Here is a 26084-nt window from a genome sequence, read left to right as displayed (position 1 = left end):
TTTATCTGTTTCATATCACTGTGTCAAAGTAAATGCATCCAAAGGATAAGCAGGATCATAGAATAGAATCATAGAACCAGTCAGGGTTGGAAGGGACCACAAGTTCCAACCCCCCTGCCATGGGCAGGGACACCTCACGCTAGATCAGGCTGGCCAGAGCCTCATCCAGCTTGACCTTAAACACCTCCAGGGATGGGGCCTCAACCACCTCCCTGCACAACCCATTCCAGGCTCTCACCACTCTCATGGGGAAGAACTTCTTCCTCACATCCAGCCTGAATCTCCCCACTTCCAGCTTTATTCCATTCCCCCTAGTCCTATCACTACCTGATAGCCTAAAAAGTCCCTCCCCAGCTTTCTTGTAGGCCCCTTCAGATACTGGAAGACCACAATAAGGTCACCTCAGAGCCTTCTCTTCTCCAGACTGAACAGCCCCAACTCTTTCAGTCTGTCCTCATAGGAGAGGTGCTCCAGCCCTCTAATGATCCTCATAGCCCTTCTCTGGATGCAAACAATCTTCCCACCCTGAAGCACACTAGGAGGGCCTGTAGGTTTATGTTTCATGCTCTTAGCACAGGTAAAGCTCTCACACCACCAAGGGAAAAAGTAAAAATTACCTGTTGATCTTCTGTTGGTGACTGAGCAGACTGATCCTCCTCACGAGCCCCTTCATCTGCCTTGTCTCCTGCGTGTGCCTCAGTTTCATCTGTGGCATCAGACTTCTCACGTTCCTGGCAGCAAAGGAGAAATCATTGTTGGCTTCAGGGCACATTGCCAGCAATCCATTTCCATAAAACTCTGACATTACAGTTTTGGGAGGTATGTTCATAGTTTTGCTTCAGCACTCAAATGAAAATATGGCTTTTGGGGCATTTTCCTCTGAAGGGAACACTTGCTGGCATATTGATCTGTTGATAAAGGCATGGGATTTGTGAAGGGAAAATATGAATTCCAGCACTTCTTCCTCTTCAGAGCACAGTAGATTTCTATGGAAAGTCAAATAGAAACTTGTGCTTGCCCTGATGGCACATTCTAGCTTTAGGCAAAAAAGCCTTTTTCACCATCATGCATTCCAATTAAGTTTCATGAAGAAGCTACAGAAAAACAAAAGTAATAAAGAATTTCATACATTATCTCTTAGCTTTCTTGTTTTATCAGGAAACTGTTCCTTAATTCACACCCCAACCTATAAAGTCTGTTTATTTCAGCACTGTGAACAAATACCTCCTAGAAGGCTCTTTAAGTTCTGTTGTACCTTCAGCTAGGTAGCAGTGAAAGGTCACACTGGACCACACACTGTGTCAGATAAAAGGAGACCTGTATGGCCTCAAGTGGAACAACAGAAACAGGATAGAATAATGCATGAAGTGCAAAGTCACATTATTTGGGACAGGTAGTTCTGGAACAGAGATTAAAAAGATGTTTCTGCTGCACTTTGGGAGCTTGTTAGTTTATGATCATCAAAGAAGAAAAAGAGGGGTGCATTTAAATAATCACAGAATAACCAAGCCACTCGTGGGGTGTGATAGTGAAAGAGGTAATAAATGTGACCCTCAGATGTATGAGGTGAGGTGTAGCTGGTGGAGCTGAAAGAGAATATTAATGTCATTGTATAAGGCCAAGGTGAAACCTCCTCTGAATTGCTCTGTACCCTTTAGCCACTCAAGATCAAGAAAGAGACATTCAGACTGCAACAGGTGCAGAGGGAGGGCACAAGAATATTTGAGGGAGTAAAGAGCCTATCTTATGAAAGGGTGACCAAAAAAGCTTCATTAATCTATTGAAAGCAATGCTATGAGGGGATATGATGGCTCTTTAAAAATAGATCAGAGTAAACATCAGGGAGGGATAGGACAAGAAAGAGCACTGAGGTAGATGTAAATGAGTACAAACCAAGTGTGTGAAATTTTGTAGGATCTTTCTAGCAGAGAAGTGGGGACAAAGGACCTAAGAAATGTGACCATGTCTCAGAGGTGTTATCTGGTGTGGTTGCCTCCAGCAAGAGAAAATTTGGCTCAGGGCAGGTCCTGTCCTATGCCATCTTAAGTCCTACATGCTATGGGCAGAGCAGCATGTCCCTGATAGAAGACAGGCTCCTTTTTCATCCCTGTGACCAAGCCCTTACAACTTAATCTCCCTGGATGGTTGGGGTTTTTTTGCTCTTTTGTAATTTCATTTGTGTCTAAAGTTAAACAAACGCTCCTGCTCATGATCCCCAGTCCATTAACCTTTCCAGTGTCCTCTTTATCCAATATAATTTCTTCAGGCAGTATACTTAGCCTGAAGAAGCATGACACTAGCATAGCTATCTGTTTTTTTTTAGTCCCAGAGCAGATTTGGGCAAATGCTGACTTAGGGATTTTTGCCCCGTGACGTGGTGTGCAGTAAAAGACATACCCTTCCACGGAGATGCTCTGCTGGATGGGGACAAAAACCATTGAAAGGAGGTTAGGAATGTTTGGAAGCAGCTATCACACAGAGTAAAGATGGGAAAAATACTTCTGCAGGGTTGTTTCTTTTATTATGCCTGAAACTTCACAGTCAGTAAGATTTGGTGCCCTTTTGGCAATTGTCTCCTGAGTCATGGAAAATACCTTTCATATGTAAGGAGTTTGCAGTGAAAAGAGAGCAGACACATACACTCATAAGTTCTTTTTCCTCTCCACAGAGGAAAACAACGTCAAAAAAAAACAATCAGCAGCAAGCATCCACCTCCCTGCAGTCCTTCCCAGCACTGCACTGCCCCTTCACTCCTAGCAGCAAAAGCCTTTCCAGGGCTGCCTGATGAACTGGAGCAGGAGGATGATCAAGATTAAAGCTTTAAAGGGAAAAACATTTCTATCTCACACAATCTGCACACTCCGTTACACAGCTGCATCTATGTTTTTGCCAGCAGGGTGGGGGATGATTGAGGAGAGGAATGAGCAGCTCAGAGTAAGCAGGAGGAGCCAGAGGAAGAAGGAGGGAGAAAAGTCTACATATTTTCTGGAGATACTGTCTCATTTCAAGTATACATAAAACTGAGGGCTCGCTCCATTCTGTTGCTGCTGGCATTGCTATTAAAAACAGATCTACAGAGGCTGGTTTTTGGCTTCATTTATCTTATCCTTCACCACCACCAAAAAAAAAAAAATTAAAAATTGGAAGATTAAAATATATAGTAACAGAAACATATTTAAATTCTCCTGTATAACATTGTGTTAATACATTGTTTTCTTAAGCAAAAGATAACTTCCCTTACAGAAAATAATTTTGTAGTAGTTCCTAAAATGAAAAACATAGTGTAAATGAAAACTAAATTGGTTAGTTATTTATTTTCAGTGTATATAATTAGCATTTAATTTCAAAATCTATGTACTTGATATTTCTGGCAGAAACATAAAATACATAAAGACTGAAGATGGCATTCTAATTAAAATGAACCTATTGTATAAAACTCTCTCAGATGAGTCATATACTTACCCAGAGCACAAGTCAAAAAAAAAAAAAAAAAAAAAAAAAAAAAGAGCTGTATCTGAAATAACTAAACTCAAGAAGCAGCTTCTTATCAGCCAGAACACACATGCATGCACATACACACACACACACATACAGAGCCTTGTTGGTTATATGGAGAGTTGTGATGTTTGGAATACCACCATTATACTAGCTCTCTGTAGAAACACAAAACTTCATTTGTAATTAATTTTAAATGTAGTGCCATTCATAAAGATTGGCTGATAGGTCATTTTCTGTTTGAATAAGACTCACATACTCTACATTTGTAATTCATATCAGTCTTAGAATGCTTCTTCAACTGAAAGACTACAGCCCAAGTATCTACAGATTTTGGGATATCAGGATTATGGAAATTAAGACCAAGAATACTAAGATTGAGGATTTAAGTACATATAAGATTTGGAAACAAACCCTCAGATCAAGTAAATCAGTTCACTGAGTTCACAGAGCCATTGCAGACTAAATGATCTAGTTACATGCTATGGGCTATTTGGATTTCTGGGAAATGAAAGCAGTATTCCAGAACAGTTAATAAAGTTCTCAAAAAAAAAAAAAATCCTGATTGTCCCTGAAAATAAAAAGCTATTAATTACCTTGCTAAGATACTCAGAAGGTGTAGTAATACAGTGTAATTTTTGTCACCTTAGCTTAACAGGCATCTATCTCATTGACAGAACAATTCACCTGTGTCTTTTGAGAAAACAAGCAGTGCAACTGGAGCTTTTGATGGGCTGCTCACACACTTCCAGTATTTCAGAGCATTCTCAAGAATATTTAGAGTAGTGTTAGACTAAGACTAAAATTGGTGGGGGCTTTAAAAAGTAACATAGCTAACTCTGGGGGCAGCTGAGACTGATGCACCTGACCCTAGCTCAGATGTTCACTCACATATTATTGTGGCTCAGATGTTCTCTCACATATTATTGGCACATCGCCGTTCATGTGGCTAACCCAAGATTAAGTAGGATCATTCAGAAATCTATCCTAACTTGCATGATCTTTGGATCAGTCATAAAGCACAGCTGGTCCTCTAAATCCTAGTCTGCCATGAAACATGTTTAGAAGTGTTCCAAGCCAGCTATTCCTTCAAGTGAGAAGGTATTTCATATTAATTGACTGAAGAACTTATTAACACAAATGCTATGCCTGCTTCCTCTCTTAGGCACATAAAATGATGCTACTCATCTTTGTTAAGTGATGCTTTAGAAAACATGATAACCAGTGTGATAAGGAGGCAACAGGACAGAGAAGATGATGTCAGCTAATTGACCCTTTCTAAAATATTGAAAATATGTTTTAATTTCCTGTAATGTCATGGAGTTTTATGAACACATAGCACTCTTGAGGGATAAAAATGTTGTATAGTATATAGGAAACAAAGTCTTTGCCTGACTCCCACATTGATCTAAGCAAACAGCATTTAGATCTTTGACCTTTATATGCAAAAGTTTCTATATACCTATCAGGCAGCTAAATACTTTATTGTATTGGATCTGGAAACACAGTGATGGACACAGAAACTGGCTGTGTACAGTGGTACCTAACTGGATTAGGCCACACATGGCTGGCTGCAGGGAAGGGTAGGCACCTATGTAGGGAGCCACTCCCCAGCCTGTTTTCCAGCCAGTTTGGTTAACTTTGATGTTGATGTGCTATCTTCTTTTGAAACAGTTACAGCTTTTTTGCAAGTAAGAGGATACTTAAATAAATCTGTAAAGACTACTTTGCATGTGTGCTGCAGATCTGAGAAGGATCTTCTTTATATCTGTGTGTATTCAGAGCTTCTTCGCACATGTCTTAGAGTCAATATGCACCTTGAAGACAACTTTGGTGAGTCCCAAACATATCAGAGTAACCTGTAAGCACAGATCAGCTTGCACATTAGGCTCTGGCACCATCAAAGCTCCAGTACATAGCTTCAGTGCTTCAGTGTAAATGCTGGGCAAAGGGGTCTGGTGATAAATTGTAGCCACTTAATCCAGAGAGAAGCCAAGACCATAAAAATGAGAATCTGCAGAACTGAAACATGCATTTTGCACTCAGTAGGCTGACAGTTCAATGAATTTAACTACATATATTTCTTTGGGAGGTTTGTTGAGAGAATAGCAAGAAGTTCCTCTTCTTGCTCTAGAAAATAGGCTCAAACAGTCCTGGGTCAGGATCCTACTGGACCATCCTGTCAAACAGATGATGGTCATTACAGAGCTTCTCTACTGCTGGTGCAACATGAGCCAAAAGAAGGATGGAAAGGGGAGGTGGGGAAAGTCTTCTGAGGCAAGAGTCTCAATGAGGTAAAAAACTAGAAAGCGTGCTTCTTAGTGACTGCTTTGACATGTCTTCATGCTTTATAGATCGTTTATAAATTATCATCATATTTTAGAAAAAAAAAAAAAACAATTATTTAAGACAGGATTAGTAAGAAGCTGTCATATGTGTCATCATCAACATTTCTTCCATATCTGACTTATTATTCCAGATTCATGCTGATGAAAATCAATGTCATGAGTCATCCACTGTACTTTCTGCTAAGGTGGAATTGACAGCCTAATGAGAGGAAAGCAAAAGCAGTGCAGCAAGGTTATTTGTATGACAAAGCACAGCCAGACTGTCGTGCACTGAAGATGCTGAGAAACTTCTCTGCAATTAATGCTAAAACACTTATATGTCTCTCTCTCAAATTCAGAAAGAGATTCTAAAAGAGAGACAATGTAAATACACTTCCACTCTTCACATGGATTATTTTTTTAAGAAGCTTTCTTACTTATTTCCACTTTCTGGACTGAAGCAGTCACTACCAGCACCACCTAAGGAGCAGCCACTCAGTGTAGACCACAATTGCTTGCTACCAATAGTACCAACACTGATCTGCCCAGCACATATTCTTTTCAACATTTACAAAGTTGTCATGAAGTAGGAACTGTAACAGCCTCTGCTGATGTCTGTGAATGAATGAATTACGAAAAATTCTTATTTTGCTTCACAGGCATGCTATCTAACAGAACCCTGCATGAAGGGGCAGATAATATATGAAGTGGGAAGGTGGAAAAATGTAATTTTCTTTATCTCATTGATTCTCCACATATCTTTTATAATGATTATAATATGTAATACCTGCAGTCCTTTAAGCCTTTCATGGCTTTGTGGATGTTAATTAAATGAATTCTCACAAGACTTTTGTGAGGCAGGCAAGTCATTTTTATTTCCCTTGGTGGAGGATGGCACAGCTAAAGTTCAAATCACTTGCTCCTTGTCACATAGGGATTCAGTGTCAAAGACATTTATAGATACTGTGGCTCTCCCCTGGGTATCTCTTCATCTCCAGCCTCCGAGGCACTTAGCAAAGGCTCCTTTTTCAATCTGCTTTTACAGAAGACTAAGAACAGAGGCAATTGCAACAGTGTTTCACTCAAAGTTACTACCCACTAGAGTTGGACCAGTAAGCAGATCTGATGCTCCAGGGCAGTCTGGTCACCGCAATGGAGCAGAGCTCTCCTATTACTCCAGCTCAACAGTCTCTTGATTAATTTCTATTGCTGAATCACCCACATGTTGCCACATTTGATTATCACCTAATACGGTGTGTCGGTGTGAGCTGAAATTCTCCCCCCACCGACAATAACCAGGCTAGCCCAGTCTGGAAGCAAATGAAAAGCTGTATTTACAAGCAGAGTCTAAAATCTACAATGAAATGCAATGAATATGTACAAATATACAAAATTCACAACATTTACAAATATATACAATCAATAGAAAAGCACAACCGATCTCCCTTTGCTTCCCCCCAAGGGGACCGTCCCAAAGGGGCCTCTCTCTCTCCCAGGAGCTTCCACCCCAGACCCCCCTGGACAGAGAAGCAGAGTTTAGTTAGAGCAGAAAGTTGTTAACTTAGCTGCCAAGGTCAGTGTGTTATCTTCAGCCAGAAGAGAAGAAGAAACAGCAGCCAGACAGCCCAGCAACTGCCCCCACTGCCGAACGCAGAATGTGCAGAGTGCCTACTTTGTTTTGGGTAATAGTTCTTAAACATTTCTATCTATCCAATGGAAGTGTTTAGAACAATCGTTATTTTGCTTTCTTACACCCAGTAGTGACTTATTTACACTCTTTCACTTTCTCTGTTCTGAACTTTGCAAGGAAAAATTAAAAAGACAGTTTCAAACCATCACATATGGTCTCAGGACAAGACTGTAATGCTCTCAAGTATAAAACTTCCAATTAGAAGACTCTGTTAAAGATAGAACACTTAGCTTTCTATTAAAAGAAGAAAAAAAACCCAAACAACAAAAAAAACCCAACCAAAACACACCCCCCCCAAAAAAACACAAACCGAAAAAACACAAACCAAAGCACCAAACATCTTTTTTCTTTTATCAGAAATGTGCTATTTGACAATTGCCAAAAGAAAGTGGATAGAGAACAATGGGTAGACCTGCTAACAGGACCTTGTGAAGTCCTGTGTGAGACTTTTAAGATACCTCCTGTAGACAGAAGAAGAGAACAGATCCATACCCTGGCCCCTGTTGGTGACCTGTACAAATCCTGTTTGCTCAAGGTTTGATGCAGTCAGAGGCAAGTGACACACAGCTTATAAATAGTGTTAGGAAACATTGCATTATTTAAAATCTGGGTGTGAGAAAAATACTTTTGTGTCAACATCAACAGCAACAAAACCAAAACCAAATCAGCTGGAGGCAGGGTAACAAGCCTGCTGTAAAAGAAGGGAAGTGAGAAGCATTTTCTAGTGTTTACTGAACCAGCCACCTTTTATTTTTTTTTTTCCCCTTAAGAACACTTTGCTGCACCACCATCTAATGCAATGCTCATCACTACCCCTTATTTGACATGCTGAGTCACTATCTTTCTTCATTTTTATTAAGTGAAATACATGGCCCCCAAGAAAGGACAGCACTGCATACCTTTATGCCTGGAGGAGGAGCAAGACCCAGGAATGAATAAATAACATTTTCTTCTTTAGCAGAGAAGAAGGACTCAAAATCCTAAAAAGGAACACAAGAAAAAAAAAAAGGAAAGAAAAAAAAACTTAGAATTGTTAACAGAAATAAACAAAAAAATACAGGAGGAAGAAACTAACCCAGGAATACCTTTCTTATATTGATGAGAATAACTATGCATTTGTACAAGCACCTTCATTATCTAAGTCCAGGAAGAAAACTCAGATAAAGAGAGTTTCACATGGGCTGGCAAAATGAACAAATGAGCAAATCTCTCTAGAGACTTACACTTTAAATATATCACACCTATGTCAGAATCAGATAAAATTAAGCATCTCATTTTAATGTGCCTCAGCTGTAAACACCAAAGCAGAGCTATTCCTATTTAAACGGTAAAATAAACCTTGCTGTAAGAACACAAAACAGGCACTCAAAACCCTGAGCAGCTTTATGGAAAATAAAAGTCAATAGTCGACATAATAGCACAACCAAAAGCAAAATGATAAAAAGGAAACTGTTGTAAAACAAAAGGTACTCTGGTTAGAAAATGCAGTTGGTTTTCAGACAAACTTAGCAAAGCACTCTGTTGTTCCCTCTGACACACAGGTAGCAGCCAAAATCTCTTGTCTACATGTAAACAGAAGTTCATGAGCCCCTCAGTGTGTTGCATCTTTTCCTTGATGTTCTGAAGAGTCATGGGCCTGTTGAACTAAAAATAGTTCACCTTTCTGTTCCCAGTCTAAGCTTGTTTGGAATACTTTATCAGCCTGGCCCACTTGCTGGTTGTTGGGATATTCTTCAGCAGCCAGACTTTTAGATACATGAAGTGGAAAGCTGATGTGTGGAATCCCACAAGTCACAGAAGTGGCTGAGGTAGAGGTATTCAATACACTTGCAATCAACATCCCCAGGAGTTGAAAGACAGTCCTAGTATTTGCCAAGGACTGACCCACGCTGCACTTGGAAAAGGTGGAGCTCCAGAACACCTGTAGTACATTGATGACATCGTTGTATGGGGTATCAGAGCAGAAGTTTTTGAAAAAGGTAAGAAAATAATGAAAATTCTTGTAGATCCAAATGTGAGTTGCCTCAGGGAAGTGCCAGCACCAAGCAGCACATTTTTATCCAGAGCTAAAATCCAGAACAGCAGCAGCATTTTCTGGCAAAGGACCCACTCCTGGCAGGACCAGTGGTACTTCACTGGAAGCATAGCAAATACTTGAGGGAGCATGGGGATCTGCATGCCTTACTTTTACAACTAGTTTCTTGGCTGGGTAGCAATGTCTTGCCACAAGGTAGCAGCCCAAATAGGTTTACCTCTGCACTATACCATTTCCACTCTTTTGACCACCCCCACAAAGCATTTGCTGCCATCCATGGGTCAGTACTGGCCACTTTTCTTTTTCAGCAAAGTTTAAGGTCAGCTGGATGACTTTTACCTCTGCAAATTGACTTGTTTCACATTCTGATGAGTTTGCTTTAGAAGGACCAGCTGCTAGTGAGTCATCTTGATTGCTGTGCATGTCTCACTGTCATGGATAACCTGCCCAATACTGCCCATAGTTAAATCATCATGTTCAATGACTGAAAAGATGTGAGGGATGGGTCCTATCCTACCATTTGGAATTTGCATGGTCTTTGGTCTATTTGTCTGTACAATGGTCCTGTCAACTAAGGAAGCTCTGCTATCACTAGATTGTAACTGAGAAGTTCATGACTCACATCTTGCACAGGTCAAAATCAACATCTCAAATCTCATCAGAAACTCTGGCTAAAAGTGACTGGCCCACAATCACACAGTAGCTCCATCTAGGACAGAGGACTGAATGCATGCCTGCAGAGTCCTAGGCAACTGCCTTAACCACATTATCATCCTCTCTCTCACCCCAGATAATTCCAAAAATAGAAGTCTGTAAATAACAAGGTGCTGACTCATCTTTGAGACTTGTTTGTAAAGCTGGGTTAGGACCTGAGCTGTTTTATTAGGCTGGTTTAGTATTTCCAGAGAATAAATTATTGGCCAAGGGTAATCCTAGGGAAAGGCTAGGGTGCATGGTTTAGAAGACACCTTCATGTCAACAACACTGGATTCAATGACATTTCAGTCCAGTTTGGAAGAGGTAACACAGCTTAACAGACGGGATAAATGACAGCCCATTTCACTGATTTATCTAAGGGACAGATTGGCTTTCACACAGACCTAGTACATGCAGTGGCAATTGCCCTGTCTGGGAGAAGCCCCAGAGCACACTTTGCTCTGATCAGGCAGAATACCTGCTGCTGCTCCAGACCACCCAATTCTCAAACCATCTCTTTGCTCCTTTCATGTTCAACAAGTCCAAGTGCCGGGTGCTGCACTTCGGCCACAACAACCCCATGCAGAGCTACAGGCTGGGGTCAGAGTGGCTGGAGAGCAGCCAGGTGGAAAGGGACCTGGGGGTACTGGTTGACAGGCGCCTGAACATGAGCCAGCAGTGTGCCCAGGTGGCCAAGAGAGCCAATGGCATCCTGGCCTGCATCAGGCATAGTGTGGCCAGCAGGAGCAGGGAGGTCATTGTACCCCTGTACACAGCACTGGTTAGGCCACACCTTGAGTGCTGTGTCCAGTTCTGGGCCCCTCAGTTTAGGAAAGATGTTGAATTGCTGGAGCATGTCCAGAGAATGGCAACGAGGCTGGGGAGAGGCCTTGAGCACAAGCCCTATGAGGAGAGGCTGAGGGAGCTGGGGGTGTTTAGCCTGGAGAAGAGAAGGCTCAGGGGAGACCTCATTGCTGTCTACAACTACCTGAAGGGAGGTTGTAGCCAGGAGGGGTTTGGTCTCTTCTCCCAGGCAACCAGCACCAGAACAAGAGGACACAGTCTCAAGCTGCGCCAGGGGAGGTTTAGGCTGGAGGTGAGGAGAAAGTTCTTCACAGAGAGAGTGGTTGGCCATTGGAATGGGCTGCCCAGGGAGGTGGTGGAGTCACCATCCCTGGAGGTGTTCAAGAGGGGATTGGACGTGGCATGGGTTAGTGGTCATGAGGTCTTGGGTGACAGGTTGGACTTTGATGATCCTTGAGGTCTTTTCCAACCTTATTGATTCTGTGATTCTGTGAATGGAATCCCACAGTATATGTGGCATCCTGTAGTAAATGGAAGATTACTTACACCGAGGAACAAGCTTCTTACATATTTAGCATGGAGTAAAAACCATGATGACTACAGTGATCAAGGCATAGTTTTGTATTGTATATATGCACTCTTGCTCTCCTAATGAGAACTTGTTCATATCTCCATTCACTGAATGGCCAAAGAAAACAGTTGTCAAGGCGGGTAATAAGAAAAATGAGCAGTAACAATTTATTTCAGGTAAGCAATAATTTCATCTCTGTGTGGGAAGGAGTAAATGGTCTAGGCAGAGAGTAGTGGTGTCATTTGTCTTTGGAACTAGTCCTTGAAAAACACAGTGAAATATTTTCTTTAAAAAAAAAACCCTTCTCCATGGGTTTCTCACACGTACACATCAACATGCACGTTACACTATAGTCCTTTCTATGACCACTGTGGGAATGCTGGACAGTTAAACAGCAAATTCCAATTGTACATCAGTGGAAACTTCTTCCCTACATCAGTGGCATGGCACCAGGTCACAGCACACAGAGAGGGCATGGGAACACTGTTCTTGGAGATTTTATGACCAAAGTCACAAGCGGTATAAATTATCCTTGAACTTATCCCTGCTTTAAGCAATAGGCTGGACTACAGACCTCTAGAAGTCCCTATGATTTCTGTATATTTAGCAGTTGTCTGAAGTATTAGATAAAAGTCTTACCTAATGATTCAGAGATTCTTTAAAAAACAAAATGTACATGGCTCTTTTCTTATACCTATTTCAGTTTACAGAGAAAAGCAGATATTTCAGCTTTCAGAGAAAACCAGACGTTTGCATTCCATTTCTTTTCCAGTTTTCCAGGGGGGTTTGTTAAGCAAAAGCAAAGACAAGAGCAACAGAGTGCTCAATATATTTAGAAAGTGACAGAGATGCAGACGTCTGTCTAGACATGAGCAAAGAACCAGCTAAAGAAAAAAGATCAAATACAAACATATCTGCCAATGCTGACGGATTATAATGATGCTTGAAATTGGTGCTATAGCCAGGCATACAAAATGAATCTCTTTCTAATCAGTATCTTCAAGTAGCAATACCAAAAGAATCTGAAAGGACAATAAGATTCAAGCCATTTATAAGACAGACTTCAGCTTCTCTGACCTCACAGAAATGCTGCTCACAGTTGGTGTATTTTCATAAACACATTCATAAGAAACCTCCATTTTGCAGTATAAATTAGGAAGTGAAGCAACTCTTTAGGGTCAGCCAGAAAATACAGATACTTTTATGTATTAGCAGGAAAGAAGATTAGCATCAGGGCTGCATTTACTTGCTTGTTATGTCAGTCTATTCCAGCCTTAAAAGGAAGCCTCCTCACCTATCCCACTATCCTCTCTTTCCTTAGCCCCACCCCTAAAATGTCACTGAGCTGCAGGAGAGGGGATTAAAGAAGACCTCAAAGAACCATTTCTCCAAGGCAGGAACATTATTCTAACAGATGTTTCTCCAATCCATTGATAATGACCTTTAACAAGCTAACAAGACAGTCTCCTGAAAACCACATATTTTTTTCTGATGTCTGACTTAAATTTCTTTGCTGCATTTGTTGCTCATTACATCTTATCCCACATCCAGTGAGTGTGGAACAGAATATATTTTACAAAATCTTATAATCACAGAATAATTCAGGAGGGAAGAGACCTCAGGAGATCATCTAGTCCAACTTCCTGCACAAAGCAGGGTCAGTACTGAACTCAGACCAATAATAAATTCCTTTTTGCTGCAGTCCTTAAAATATCTGAAGGTTGTCATGTCTCTCTCTAAATCCTCCTTTCTGAAGGTGAGGAAGGAAATCTTTTACCTTGAATTTTCACTTCCCATGGCCATTGCTCTCAGGCCAGCATGCTGCTAATATGTATACACATGCACATGAGTGAATGGGAGCCAGGCACACAGGATGGCTGATGGGAAGTAAGGGAAAAGAGTGATCTCAGAAAGGAGAATAAACAGAAATTAAATGTAATCTAAATGATCTAAAACCAGAGGACTACCTGGGAATGAGGAAAGAAAAAAAAATAGTAGGAAGGAGAAAGAGAAAAAGAAATAGTCTTTAAAAAAAAAAAAGGCATAAAGAGGTTGACTTGTTTAGTATAGCGAAATGAGGATTAATAGAGCATCTGATTTCTGTTTACAAATACACTGTGCTAGAGCACTTTAAGCTAAAGGGTGATTTTAACATACCAGGAAAAGGGTGTGAACTGGCTACATATACCCAGGCTACAAATCCAAAGCTTTTTCAGATGTCTCAAGACTGATACCCTTTGAAGACTTCACTAACCAGAGCTATGTATTTTAAAGGGGCTTTCATGAATTCAGAGTCTAGAGTCTGTGACTCAGACAAACCTTCACGTTCCTCAGCCCTATTATTAATAGAGTGGTTGAGGACAAAGGAAGTGGGAGACAGGGGAAGAGTTAAGATATATCATGTAAGCTTTAAACAGTGTGAAACAGTTCTGAACTTCAAAACAATAAGTCTGCTGGACCACAGGTTATGCAGGCAAGTAGAATGCAAATCCCCAGCTTTATACTGTAGACATGTTACAAAAGAGCATGTGGCACAGAGGAATTCTGCATCAGGCTGCCAGCCCCTGGCCATGTTCTCCACCAGCCCATATAATCCCACTTTACAATCACTGTGCAGCTCCCTTAAGGCATCTTCCTTTAAAGAGAAGGGTAAGGCTAATGTACTGGTATGGATCTCACTACTTTATTTATCTGCAAATAATGATGCTATAAATGAATCTTTGTTATGCACTCACTGGGATTATTAGCTAAGAGCTTTGAGAGCCAGGTAGATTAGAATTCTGGAGACTTTTTGATTAATTGTAAATTTGAGTTAGTTTGTAAATTGATACCTGCAACTGCTTTCTGTACCTCTTTCCACATGGAGGTGTCTTTGCAAAGTACTCTTTCTTAACTTAAATTTATTTCAAGACACAGATAATTTGATTTCCTGAAATAGAGTCAGACATGGAGTAAAAACTGTATATTTATCATTTACAGGCAAAGCTGACCAAGTGCAATACTTTGTAAAGCAATTACCCTTTAATTCACTATGTCAATTCTCCAAGGAGCGTCAGAAATATTTATTGCAATGTTGGCTGTCACAAAATCCAAAGTAAGATATATCAAATTATCCTTTTTTTTTTTTTTATTGGTGCAGACTGGATGTTGAAATGCACATGAACTCTGACCTACCAAGTTCTCTTTTAAGATTCCTATGAGAAAATAAGGAAAGAATTGTGGTCCATTATTCATACTGGCAACTTTTGCCCTACGAGCACTGAAGCTAATTCTGAGAACTCAGTGGCATGTAAATCTCTTCTCTCTCAAAACAACCTTTGCAGCAGTTCACACTGGATTTGTGGCGTAACTTAAAACTGGGCTCACTATGTGATCTGCGTTTCAGAGTACTTTGCAAGTTTGTTTCAGCTATCATATCAGAGTGGTTTCCAGACTATTTATTTCCATCCAGACTACGAGGAAGGAAAAAAAGAAAAAACAATCACTGTCTCAGATATCCCTTTTGATTCACTATCTTAATATTCGTGCTGGTACAGTATTATCTATCACTGATTTGAACAAAATCAAGAGAAATAACCTGTTCTATGTTCATAAGAAAATATAAAAGCATCTGATGACTGTTGCCATTTTTTGTTATGTAGATTTGGACATTTATTGAATAAACAATACAATTTCAATAATTCAAATTACATACTAGAACTGTTCCTGTCAACTATAATTCCTATTTATTTCTAATATAATGGAAAAGAAATATTCCTCTTCACAGACCCTGGAGCCTCAGACACCTACTTGATTTCGTAGCAGCCCAGATTAGTCTGTGTCAAGCAAAGAAAATATCAATAATCACTATGCAAGATTAACTGAAAGTTCAAGAAGGAAAGTACAATGGAGCTAGAGATAGCAGATCAGCCTTGCTACGACCCCCACTTAATTTGCGTAGCTCAATATGGTCAAACCACATTCTCAAAGGGCAGATGAGATGTTCTTGTAGCCTACATTTGGTCATCCCGAGTCACCTAGACAGCACTGACTTTTGTCTTCAGGAGCTGAAGTAAGAGTGCTGGCAGAGAGCCAGCAGTGGGACAACTTGTGAGTTACACAGCAGGAGGCAGGAGAATATGAGCGGAAAACACAGAGCTCATCACAGGCGACCAATTCCATGCCTTGCAGTGAGCTCTGGGTTCTGCCTGAGCTCTTGGTCTGCAGGAGACAAGCCATACAGTCTGTTAAGCAAAGTTTCTCTAGTCAGTTTTCCCTCCATGTGCATTTTTCTCTTAAAAACAAATGATCTTTTGTTTCATTCCTTTTCTGTGCCTGAAAAATTCTTTCTAAGAATTGTTCTTTCAATATGAATCTCCAATTGTCTTAAGGAGTTTGTTTGACACTTCTTAGTAAAGGAGAAGAGTCACTTTCTGTGAAATAATTCTCTCTGAAGGTATTTAAATTTCTAAACAGTCTCTTACCCCACAGTATCGCTCCTCGTTGAAGATCTGTGGAGGGAGAGGAATTCCATTTTGAGGCTTTTTTTCACCTGGAACATTCTCTCTCATCCATTTCCTGTTGTCTTCATCACCTGCTATATCCATTTGCTGAAAGTCAATCTTGTTGGCTTCTAAAAAGCCCACTACTTCTTGCTGCTTCTTTTTGATCTGTTTAAGAAGGAGGAAAAACAAAATTCCTTTTTTAAAAAAGAATTTCTTTTTCTCTGAGAGTAATTGCTATTGCAAGCAGAACTAATGCAAGTATGTCAAGTTAGATACGCTACTCCAGTAGCCACCAAACTTTTTGAAGCTGAGATTCAACACAGCTTCCAGCACCCAGAGCACTGCCATTACTTCCCCCTCTCAGCTTCTTTCTTTCCTCACTGGAAGTAGTGATGCTTCCATTGAAGAAGCAAGGCTCAGCAGGAAGCCTTCTTCTCTGTTTCTAGATCTGGGAGTGTAGTGTCCAGATACCTAAACTAATCCTGCCTGAAGTCAGCACAGGTCTGAGAATGCATCTATTCTCCTCTCCTCCTCAACATGTAACAGTCTCCTTTTTCCTACTCATTACATATGACATTTAGCTTTCCATGAGTCACGTGTTTCTCTCTGTCCCTGTTCTTTAATGCTAGGCATAATTAAATATGAGTGAAAGCACAATGAAAATACAGTACAGCCTAACTCCTGTGTTTGAATATTTCCCATATTACACAATGATGTTCCAGTAGGACAATGAGGAACATGTTACATATAAATAAAGCATATTATACACATCTTCTATGCCACCTAAAATTCAGTCATGGCACTCATTCCCTTTGATGTTAGTTCTGTATAGATTGAGGTTGTAGTTCTGTATAGATCGAGGCATCAAGCTTGTAACCAACTTATCTCTTTATTTTCAAGATGCACTACTCACTGAAGAATCATAGAATCATAGACTTGTTTTGGTTGGAAAAGATTGAATCCAACCATTGACTTAACACCACCATGGCCATTAAACCACATCCCAAAGTGCCATGTCCACGTGTTTCTTGAACACCACCAGGGATGGTGACTCTACCACATCCCTGGGCAGCCTGTTCCAATGCCTAACCACTCTTTCTGTAAAGAATTTTTTCCTATCATCCAGTCTAAACCTCCCCTGACACAATTTCAGGACATTTCCTCTCAACCTATCACCTGATACTAGAGAGAATAGACTGACCCCCACCTCACCTCAATCCCCTTTTAGGTAGTTGTAGAAAGCAGTGAGTTCTCCCCTCAACTTCCTCTTCTCCAGACTAAACAATCCCAGTTCTCTCAGCTCTTCCTCATAACACTTATTCTCCAGGGCCTTCACCAGCTTTGTTGCCCTTTTCTGGACTGGCTCCAGCACCAAAATGTCTTTCTTGTAGTGAGGGGCCCAAAACTGAACACAATATTCAAGGTGTGATCTCACCAGTGCCAAGTACACAGGCATGATCCCTTCCCTACTCCTGCTGGCCACATCATTCCTGATACATGCCAGGATGCTGTTTGTCTTCTTGGCCACCTGAGCTGGCTCATGTTCAGCTGGTTGTTAACCATCCCCTCGGGTCCTTTTCTGCCAGGCAACTTTCCAGCCACTCTTCCCCAAGCCTGTAGCTTTGCATGGGGTTTTTGTGACCCAAGTGCAGCACCTGGCACTTGGCTTTGTTAAGCCCCAGATCTCTTTGCAGAGCCTTCCTATCCTCAAGCAGATCAACACTGCCACCCAATTTAGTGTCATGTACAAGCCTGCTGAGGGTGCACTCTATTCCCTTGTCCAGATAATTGATAAAGATATTAAAGAGAACTGTCCCAAATACTGAACCCTGGGAACACAACTAGTGACTGGCCACTAACTGGGTTTAACTCCATTCATCACTACTCTCTAGGCCCAGACATCCAGTTCTTAACCCAATGAAGTATCCACACATCCAAGCCATAAGCAGCCAGTTTCTTCAGGAGGATGCTGTGGGAAACGGTGTCAAAGGCTTTACTAAAGTCCAGATAAACAACATCCACAGCCTTTCCTTCATCCACTATGTTGGTCATCTTGTCATAGAGGGAGATGAGATTTGTTAAGCAGGACCTGCCCTTCATGAACCCATGCTGACTGGGCCTCATCAGCTGGTTGCATGGCACATACTGGGTAATGACACTCAAGTTGATCTGCTCCATGACCTTCCCTGGCATCAAGGTCAGACTGAGAGGTCTGCAGTTCCTCAGGTGCTCCTTCTGGCCCATCTTGTAGATGGATGTCACCTTTGCCAGCCTCCAGTCAGCTGGGACCTCCCCACTTAGCCAGGACTGCTGGTGAGTGATGGAAAGTGGCTTGGTGAGCACTTGCACCCGCTTCCTCAGTACTTCTCTAGTAAAGCAATGCTAGTCCTCAGCCACATCTAAAGAATTTCTCCATATTGTATATGTCTCAATTGTCTAAGAGCTGCAAGGCCAAGCCCTACAAGTACTGCAGCAACTGAATCAAGCAGGATTGATTTGCATAAATTCTCTCAAGCTGCAATTTGGTAACTGCAATTTGGTAACTGACAACTAAATTGCTGTCTAGCACAATCATGTTCCAGACATGACTCTCTTCTCCTCCAAGTTATGCTACTCCATGCAGCAACATAATGTCCCACATGGACAGTAGCTGTAACGATCTACCAAGGTAATTTTTGCATATGAGCCATGATCCCCCACATATGGGGATGTGTGGTTGGAAAGCTGTGACTTGGAAAGAGACCTGGGGGTATTGGTTGACTGTCAACTGAATATAAGTCAGCAATATGCTCAGGTGGCCAAGAAAGCCAATGGCATCCTGGCTTGTGTTAGAAACACTGTGGCCAGCAGGAACAGAGATGTGATCATTCCCTTGTACTCAGTACTGGTGAGGCCACACCTTGAGTATTGTGTTCAGTTCGGGGTCCCTCACTACAAGAAGGACATTGAGGTGCTGGAGCATGTCCAGAGAAGGGCAACAAGGCTTGTAAAGGAGCTATGAGGAGCATCTGAGGGAGCTGGGGTTGTTTAGTCTGGAGAAGAGGCTGAAGGGAGGCCTCATCACTCTCTACGACTACCTGACAGGGGGTTGGAGCAAGGAGGGGCCAGTCTCTTCTCCTTGGTGTCAAGCAACAAGACTAGAAGAAATGGTTTTGAGATAATCCAGGGGAGGCTCAGGCTGGATATTAGGAAATATTTCTTCATAGAGAGGGTTCTCAAAACATTGGAATGATCTGCACAGGTCAATGATGGAGTAACCATCCCTGGAGGTGTTTAAGCAGTGTGTGGACCTGGTGCTTAGGGACCAGTTGTTAGTGTTGATCATTCAGTTCTGGGTTGAGGGTTGGACTGGATGATCATTGAGATCTCTTCCACCCAGATGTATTCTGTGATTCTTTGATTCTGTGTTAGGATTTGAAACCATGTTTTCCAGAACTCAAACATCTGAACAATTGAATTTAAAGGGACACTAAACTAGTGTAAATCAGTCTAGAGACAATCATGTGAGAAATATTTCAAGGATTACGTATTTCTATAATCTACAAACCTGAACAGCTGAAGTAGAGGGATAACCTATTGTATTGGAAGAATGAATTTTCATCATTAAGGATAAAATTTCTGTCTCCTGTTTAAATAAAGACCTCTTTATCTACATAGCTATACTTGCATACAAAAAGTAACAGACATAAAATGCTGTACATTTTGATGACAACGGTGTGATATGATGTGAGGTTTATGGTAAGATAAAAAAAAAAGTACAGTACTTTGAATAGAAACACTAATCCAAAGCACTCAAAAGCCATACAGTTGACAGATCTCAAAGCACTCAAAGGTGCTTTATTTATATTTCTCTTTTCACTTTTTGAATAGAGATAATTTTCTTAACAGCTGTTTAGCTGCACAGTTTTTTGCAGAACGCATTCGGCAGGCAAAAAGTATTCCTTAAGGGACACTTCACTGGAGGAAGTGGCAGGATAATGTTTGTATAAATAATTAATAAAATTTGCATGACCCAGTACTAAGAGCTTCACAACAAGAAGTTGTGAAGTTGAGTCCACTCAACATGAAGTTGAGTCCACTGAAAGACGGTGGACTCAAGTGCTGTCAGCTGCAATTTCAGTGTCAGCTTGTCTCTTTGGACAGAGGCACTGAAGTAGATAAGGCTCCTGGAATAGCTGCTACCCCAGTATCTCCTCTGAGGAGATAATGGAAACTGAGCTACAGATTCTGTGCTCCCTTGCTTATGGCTAGGAGCACAGCTGTAGCTGTGCTTTTAGAATTAAACTTTTGACTTTCTTAATTCTAAACTTTTAGAATTAAACCCAGATAAACAATTTTTCTTTAGTTTCAGCTATGTAACACACAGAAGACTCAGACAGAACCAGGATTAAAAGCAAAAATTGGGAGAGGGTTGTGTGAAAAGTTAGTATGGAGGGAAAATAAAAAGTGATATGCAATTAAACCTGTGTAAGGAAAAGGCAAGGTGTTTCTTATTATGATAGCAACAATAAACTATGCAGAAGATGTACCACATTTTAAGGCTTACAATTATGAGGATTTAGGCAGAGTAAAAGACTTGAGACACATGCTAAGCCTGAAATCATTAAGACAGTCTTTGCTGTGGCTGGCACTAGGTAGCTGGGCAAGCAGCAAACAGAACATAACACAGAGGACATGAAAAGGTTTTCCCAGAATGGATGAGACTGAAGCAGCTTGTTTGTGCTTTCCTTGTGTCTGATGGCATAAGAAGAATTGAAATTACTTGGGCATAGACTCCTTGGAAAGTGGTGGTGAGCAGGATATTACTGCATCAATGTCATTTTCCCTTTCAATAGTGCTTAAGGTCCACCATCCCTAGTTGTTAGTCTCTTAAAATAAGGAAGAAAAATGTTTTAAATATTATATATCTAGAGTGTAAGAGCTACAGATAATATTAGTTTCACCTGATGCATTATTTCATTACCTATATCCTTACAATCCAGAACACAATCCAGCAGCCTATGGCAGAAACAAACAATAGTTAACAACTGACAGGTGGAATATTAATGTTGGTAAGGAGAGCTGCTGCATCTTCTGGTTCTAACACTACTCAGACTACATATTCCTGATAATTATTCTCAATTTTCACACTCTAACCTCTGATTTGACTTGAAATTGACTTGAAAATTGAGCTCAGGTTTATACATGGCTAGATTCACAGTCACAGATGACAACTCCCCTATCCTGTATTTTAGAGGACATAATTCAAATAGTCTACGTTTTCCACAGTCTTTCTGAGACCTACAGATTTGAAGGTGGACAAGTCACCAAAACCATCGGGAATAAAAGGATTTTTGAGGTGCCCTAACCATGACACTGGACGAGTTCCTCTATGTAAGACATGAACCCCTTTTCTCCCATCATTCATAGATGGTGCCTTAGAATCTTGCAGGATATTACCCATTTCTAAACACCTCTGTGGCCAGTAACAGAATGATGTGTTTTTACTCCTTGTTTCATTTAGTACTTTTTAGCACTATTAGTAAGTAGTTTCCACTTCTGCCTGCCTTAATGAATAGTTTAATATCAGCTAAACTTGGAGCAGAAAGATACTAAAGCTGAAGTTATTTAAAATACATTTCTGAATCACTGAGGTGAAAAATACAACTTCTTCTAGCACCATATTGAATTACATCATTCAAGCATCTGATCCAGAGCATCAGGATATTAGAGATCACTGCATTCACTTTTAAAAAGTATTTATTAACACGATAGCCAGTTGTAGTGTGACTGTGCAGTACATAGGACAGAAACATTATTCATTCTTTGCCAATGATCCTCTGCTGATTTACACCAGAAGAACATGAGTTCATCTTATGTTGAAGTTCAAAAAGAACAAGATGCATTTGTTGAAGATCAACCAAATTGGAGAGAACAGCAGTGCTACTAGGACAATTTATAAACTTCCAGTTGAAGATCTTTAGGGATTAAATTCTTTCTTCTCAGGAAAATATGATACAAAATTTGGTTTTAATAGGATTTTAGCGATATATTGGTGATTGTGCTGTCTCCTTGCATAATTATTTTTTTTAGACATACCAAAACTCATTAAAGGCTCACAGAAAGGACAACTTTCTATCCACTTTAGTCAGTATATGCGGAAAACTACTGCTGAATATTGTGTTTGGCATTGCAACTATGTATCAGTAATCTGAATGCATGCTTCTTGCTGAGATTACGGCAGCAACACACACACATCAGCTAGCCCAATCTCCCTGCCAGGATCATTGCTCTGGCAGGGGGTTGGACTAGATGATCTTTTGAGGTCCCTTCCAGCCCCTAACATTCCATGATTCTGTGATACACCTAACACACCACACAAAAGGAAATAGAGATCCAAATCTCTGTGTAAAGATGCCATATCCTTCCTTCCAGCACGTCTGGAATCTCACTTTTGTGGGCTGCTGTCTACATTTAGTCTGTATCTGGGGCTAAACTATAGCAGTTGCTCTGTCACCTGATGACCCCTCCCCAGCAGAGAAGGGGAAATCAGGAAAGAGAGACAAAGCATAAGCTGGAATGAAAACAGAGTTCATGAAACCACCATACTAATATGAAGTATATGAAGCTATACTCAGCCTGCTGAGCATGGGGTAGTCACAATAGACCAGAAAACAAGGAGCAAGAAGCAGAAGACTCACCCTGTCTCTGGCAAATTTCCCCCTTTATACTGAACCTGAAGTTTATGATATGGGATATGACTGTGAGCCAGTTCAGGTCACCTGTCTTGGCTGACTCAAGACTGAAAATGGCCTACAGACCAAGTCTAGCCCAGTTAAACCAGGACACTAATATATGGGGGAAACTGGCATTAATAAGCTTAAAACCTATTACAGTTCACTAATACTAGCTATCTTTCTTGGCAGTAATAAACCACAGTATCAATGCTCAACAGTTCAAAATGGCTGGATAAAGCTTGCATGTTGCTTGGTGTTCAGTGTAGCATGCACATGACTTCACTGCACTCCAAGAGGTGTTAGAGCTGCTAGCTAGGAGGAGATACAAGGAATGTGTACAGCAGAGGAAAGATCTTTGTTCAGCTAGTGCTAAATATATGATACTCTTAGTCTTAATTGCATAAACGATCTCTGAATGTCAGCGTTTAATTAAAGCATTCTTAAAACTGCCTTGCTGAACAGCCCCAATCCTCTATCTGGAGTTTGTGCCTGAGGCACACAAGATGATGATGGCCCCAACACACATATATGGAATGTCTGCACTGTGAATGCAATCACAGTCACAACTTTCCTCTAAAAACAGATGTGTGGCAAAGGGACAACTCTTTTATGGTCAACCAAAGAAGAGTGAAAAGATCATCAGTGCACAGTATATGGCAATTGATAATGTTAACTGAGCAGTAACTGCTAGCATACAAATTACCAAACCTGCAGTTTCCAATCCACTCTTCTTCTTTTTTTCCTTTGCATCTGAGATTTCTCACAAAAAAGGGAAAGCTATAGTGTCAATAGCAAATTTTGTGTCAGACTCAGTGATAGGCTGGTGAGACAAGTTGATGAGAGAACTGCAAACTTCCTTAGCTATATTCCAACTTGAATTTTACTGAATGGCCCTGGTTCTTTTTTAAAGACAATGGTCCCATGAACAGGGGTGGGATTTTTAGCCTTTAAACTCTGGAAGCTTCTTAAAGACACAGACCTGATGTCAGAGAGACAGAGATGTACTTACAGCTGACAGAGATGTACTTTCAGCTATGAGCATACACTAGCCAGTTTGTTTAGCTGTGTCACTGAGAGTGAGTGACTGCCAAAGGAAAACTGCAATCTGAGCTCATCTGGGAACTGGATATAAAAGGAAAGAGTCCTTTCCCGGTTCCCATCTCCCATGGACTTCCAACCTCCCTACTATTCACATGCCCTTCCTTTCAGCTGATACACTATGCTGACAGCTACAGCAGTAGATACCAATACTAAAAATCATCAGTGTGGCATTTCAAGAGACACGCATACACGCACATAAAAAATAACCTGAAGGAAAAAGAAACAAACAAAAAACTAGGGAAAGGGAAGGGGATGAGGAAAAGGTTTTTTTCTGCATAACCTTTTTCAGCTTACTTTGGCTCCAAGCTCTTTCTTTGACAGAGTTCCTGTGTTGCAGAAGCAGCATCTTAAAGTCTCTTTTTAAAACAAATACATTAATTTCTCCTGTAAATAATCCAGCTTAGTTTTTGTGCAAATACAATGTCCACCTTTTCCTTCTTCAGTAAATATATATTGTGTTTGCTTTTCCAAACAGAAGTAAATCTATTAAATGACAGATAATCTATATGTAAATGTTATACCTGTAGTAAAACCTTGCATGCAAGACAGGCTGCATTAATAGGAATTCTCTACATCTTGAGTAGCTTTCAAGAACAAAGTGAGGAATACAGACTAGAAGAAATCCAGTATTTTTGTTTCTCCATGCAAACTCAGGTTGTCCAGAGATGTTACATGTTAATCTACCAATCTGATCCCAGCAGAAAAAAGTATGTTAAATGAAACACCTACCGCTGTAGATCCTGAAGATGTGGCTACAAAGACTTTGATCACCATGTTGACAGTAACGAAAATGAATCAGCAGAGCACGACTGCTATCCACAAGTCACCAGAGTTCCAAGAGGAATCCAAGCATTCCACAGCTCCTGGGCTAACCCAGGTCCTAAACGGATGCCCCCCTGCCCCTCCCACTACCCAGCAATCCAGCAGCTTTGGCCTCTCCCTCTCCCTGGTGTCCCAGGTTTTCCCACTCTCTTAGGTATTTTGGGACGAGGGGCCAGTCAAGGATTGGTTAGTAAGAGGATCTATAGCAAGGGGTTTGCACCTGCCCCTGGCCTTATTGCATTAGATTGACAGGGTGCCAGTCCAAAAAAGGCAAAGGAGAGTAGTGCACCAATGAGACAGGGCTGGAGAAATATTTGGGAGAGGGGGAAGGGACAAGTGAGGAGGGACAGGGAACAGGCAACTTAGTGCTGGGGGCAATCACAAAGCTGCCGGGTAATGTTTAATGTTGGATGGGCACTGTCACAGCTACCTCCTGCATAAAAGGGCTTCTGCCCTCTCCCTGAACACAAGGAAGGCTCCAGAGTTATGGCTGCAAATTTTATATTAAAAAGGGGGAAGGAGGAAGGGGAGGGCAAGGGGAGCGTAGGTGCAGAAGTAATTTTAGCAGAGATAATATGGAAATAAGCCTCAGTTACAAACGCTCTCAGCTTTAAAGAATTCAGGTCATCATCCACATTGCAGGGCTCAGGAACTTCTCTGAAATAAATGTGTCAGAACTTCTCTGAAATAAATGTGTCAGTACTTCCTAATACTGAGGAGGGTGAATTGTCCAATTCTATGTAGCCAGGACCTATTTTTTTTCTCCTCGTTTTTGCATCACGAGTAAAAATTGCCAAGGCACAAGGTGTAAGAGGAGCTCCAGAAGACTTGCTAAAAAATATCCCATTCTTCTGTGTTATCCAGGATGTTCTTTTTCCATCTGGTTGCTGCCTTCTGCTCCAGAGATGGTCATAATTCAGTGACTGCCTGCTTAAGGAGGTCTCTGAGCATGACAAGTATTTGAAGAATGTTAAATGGTAACAGATTACTGTAAAATATTAAGGGCCAAGTCTGTTTCTGTTCTAAGTGAGCGACATGCACCTAAGGTCAGTAAAGCTGACCCTCTGTCAGAAGTGAAACCTGACTAGGTTTTAGAAAGTACTTACAAACATTTCAAATGTTAAGATCAAATAGAGCACTGTCAAATACCGAAAATACTTAAAATGGAATATAATACTTTCTTTCAAGGTTGAATCGATAGGACAGGATGCACAATAGTAAAGATGCTCTTCAAACAAAGGGGTTTTTTTGTCTGTGCAAACCATTATGTGAACCTGGAAATGCAGTATTCCATGTATGGAACAGGGATCCTGAAAAAACGTACTAAAAACGAAAAAGAGCAG

The 26084-nt window shown here is 40.9% G+C and overlaps 1 protein-coding gene across 1 annotated transcript in view; it reads right to left on the bottom strand.

The window, feature by feature from the left end:
- The window catches only part of SH3BGR (SH3 domain binding glutamate rich protein), a 32244-nt gene extending 7539 nt beyond the window's left edge, over positions 1 to 24705 (bottom strand). Inside the window, exons 1-4 of the mRNA XM_054390865.1 lie at positions 24649 to 24705; positions 16082 to 16267; positions 8412 to 8492; positions 618 to 731 (exon numbers count right to left, since the gene is read on the bottom strand). Coding sequence (XP_054246840.1) covers positions 618 to 731; positions 8412 to 8492; positions 16082 to 16267; positions 24649 to 24693 — 426 coding nt within the window. The 5' untranslated portion in view covers positions 24694 to 24705. The remainder of the gene's footprint in view (positions 1 to 617; positions 732 to 8411; positions 8493 to 16081; positions 16268 to 24648) is intronic.
- Positions 24706 to 26084: the final 1379 nt, after the last annotated feature.

This window comes from Indicator indicator, chromosome 1 (assembly GCF_027791375.1).
Source record: "Indicator indicator isolate 239-I01 chromosome 1, UM_Iind_1.1, whole genome shotgun sequence".
Taxonomy (NCBI): Eukaryota; Metazoa; Chordata; class Aves; order Piciformes; family Indicatoridae; genus Indicator; species Indicator indicator.
The sequence above is the reverse complement of the archived record's forward strand: the minus strand, read 5'-3'. Positions and strand labels throughout refer to the sequence as shown.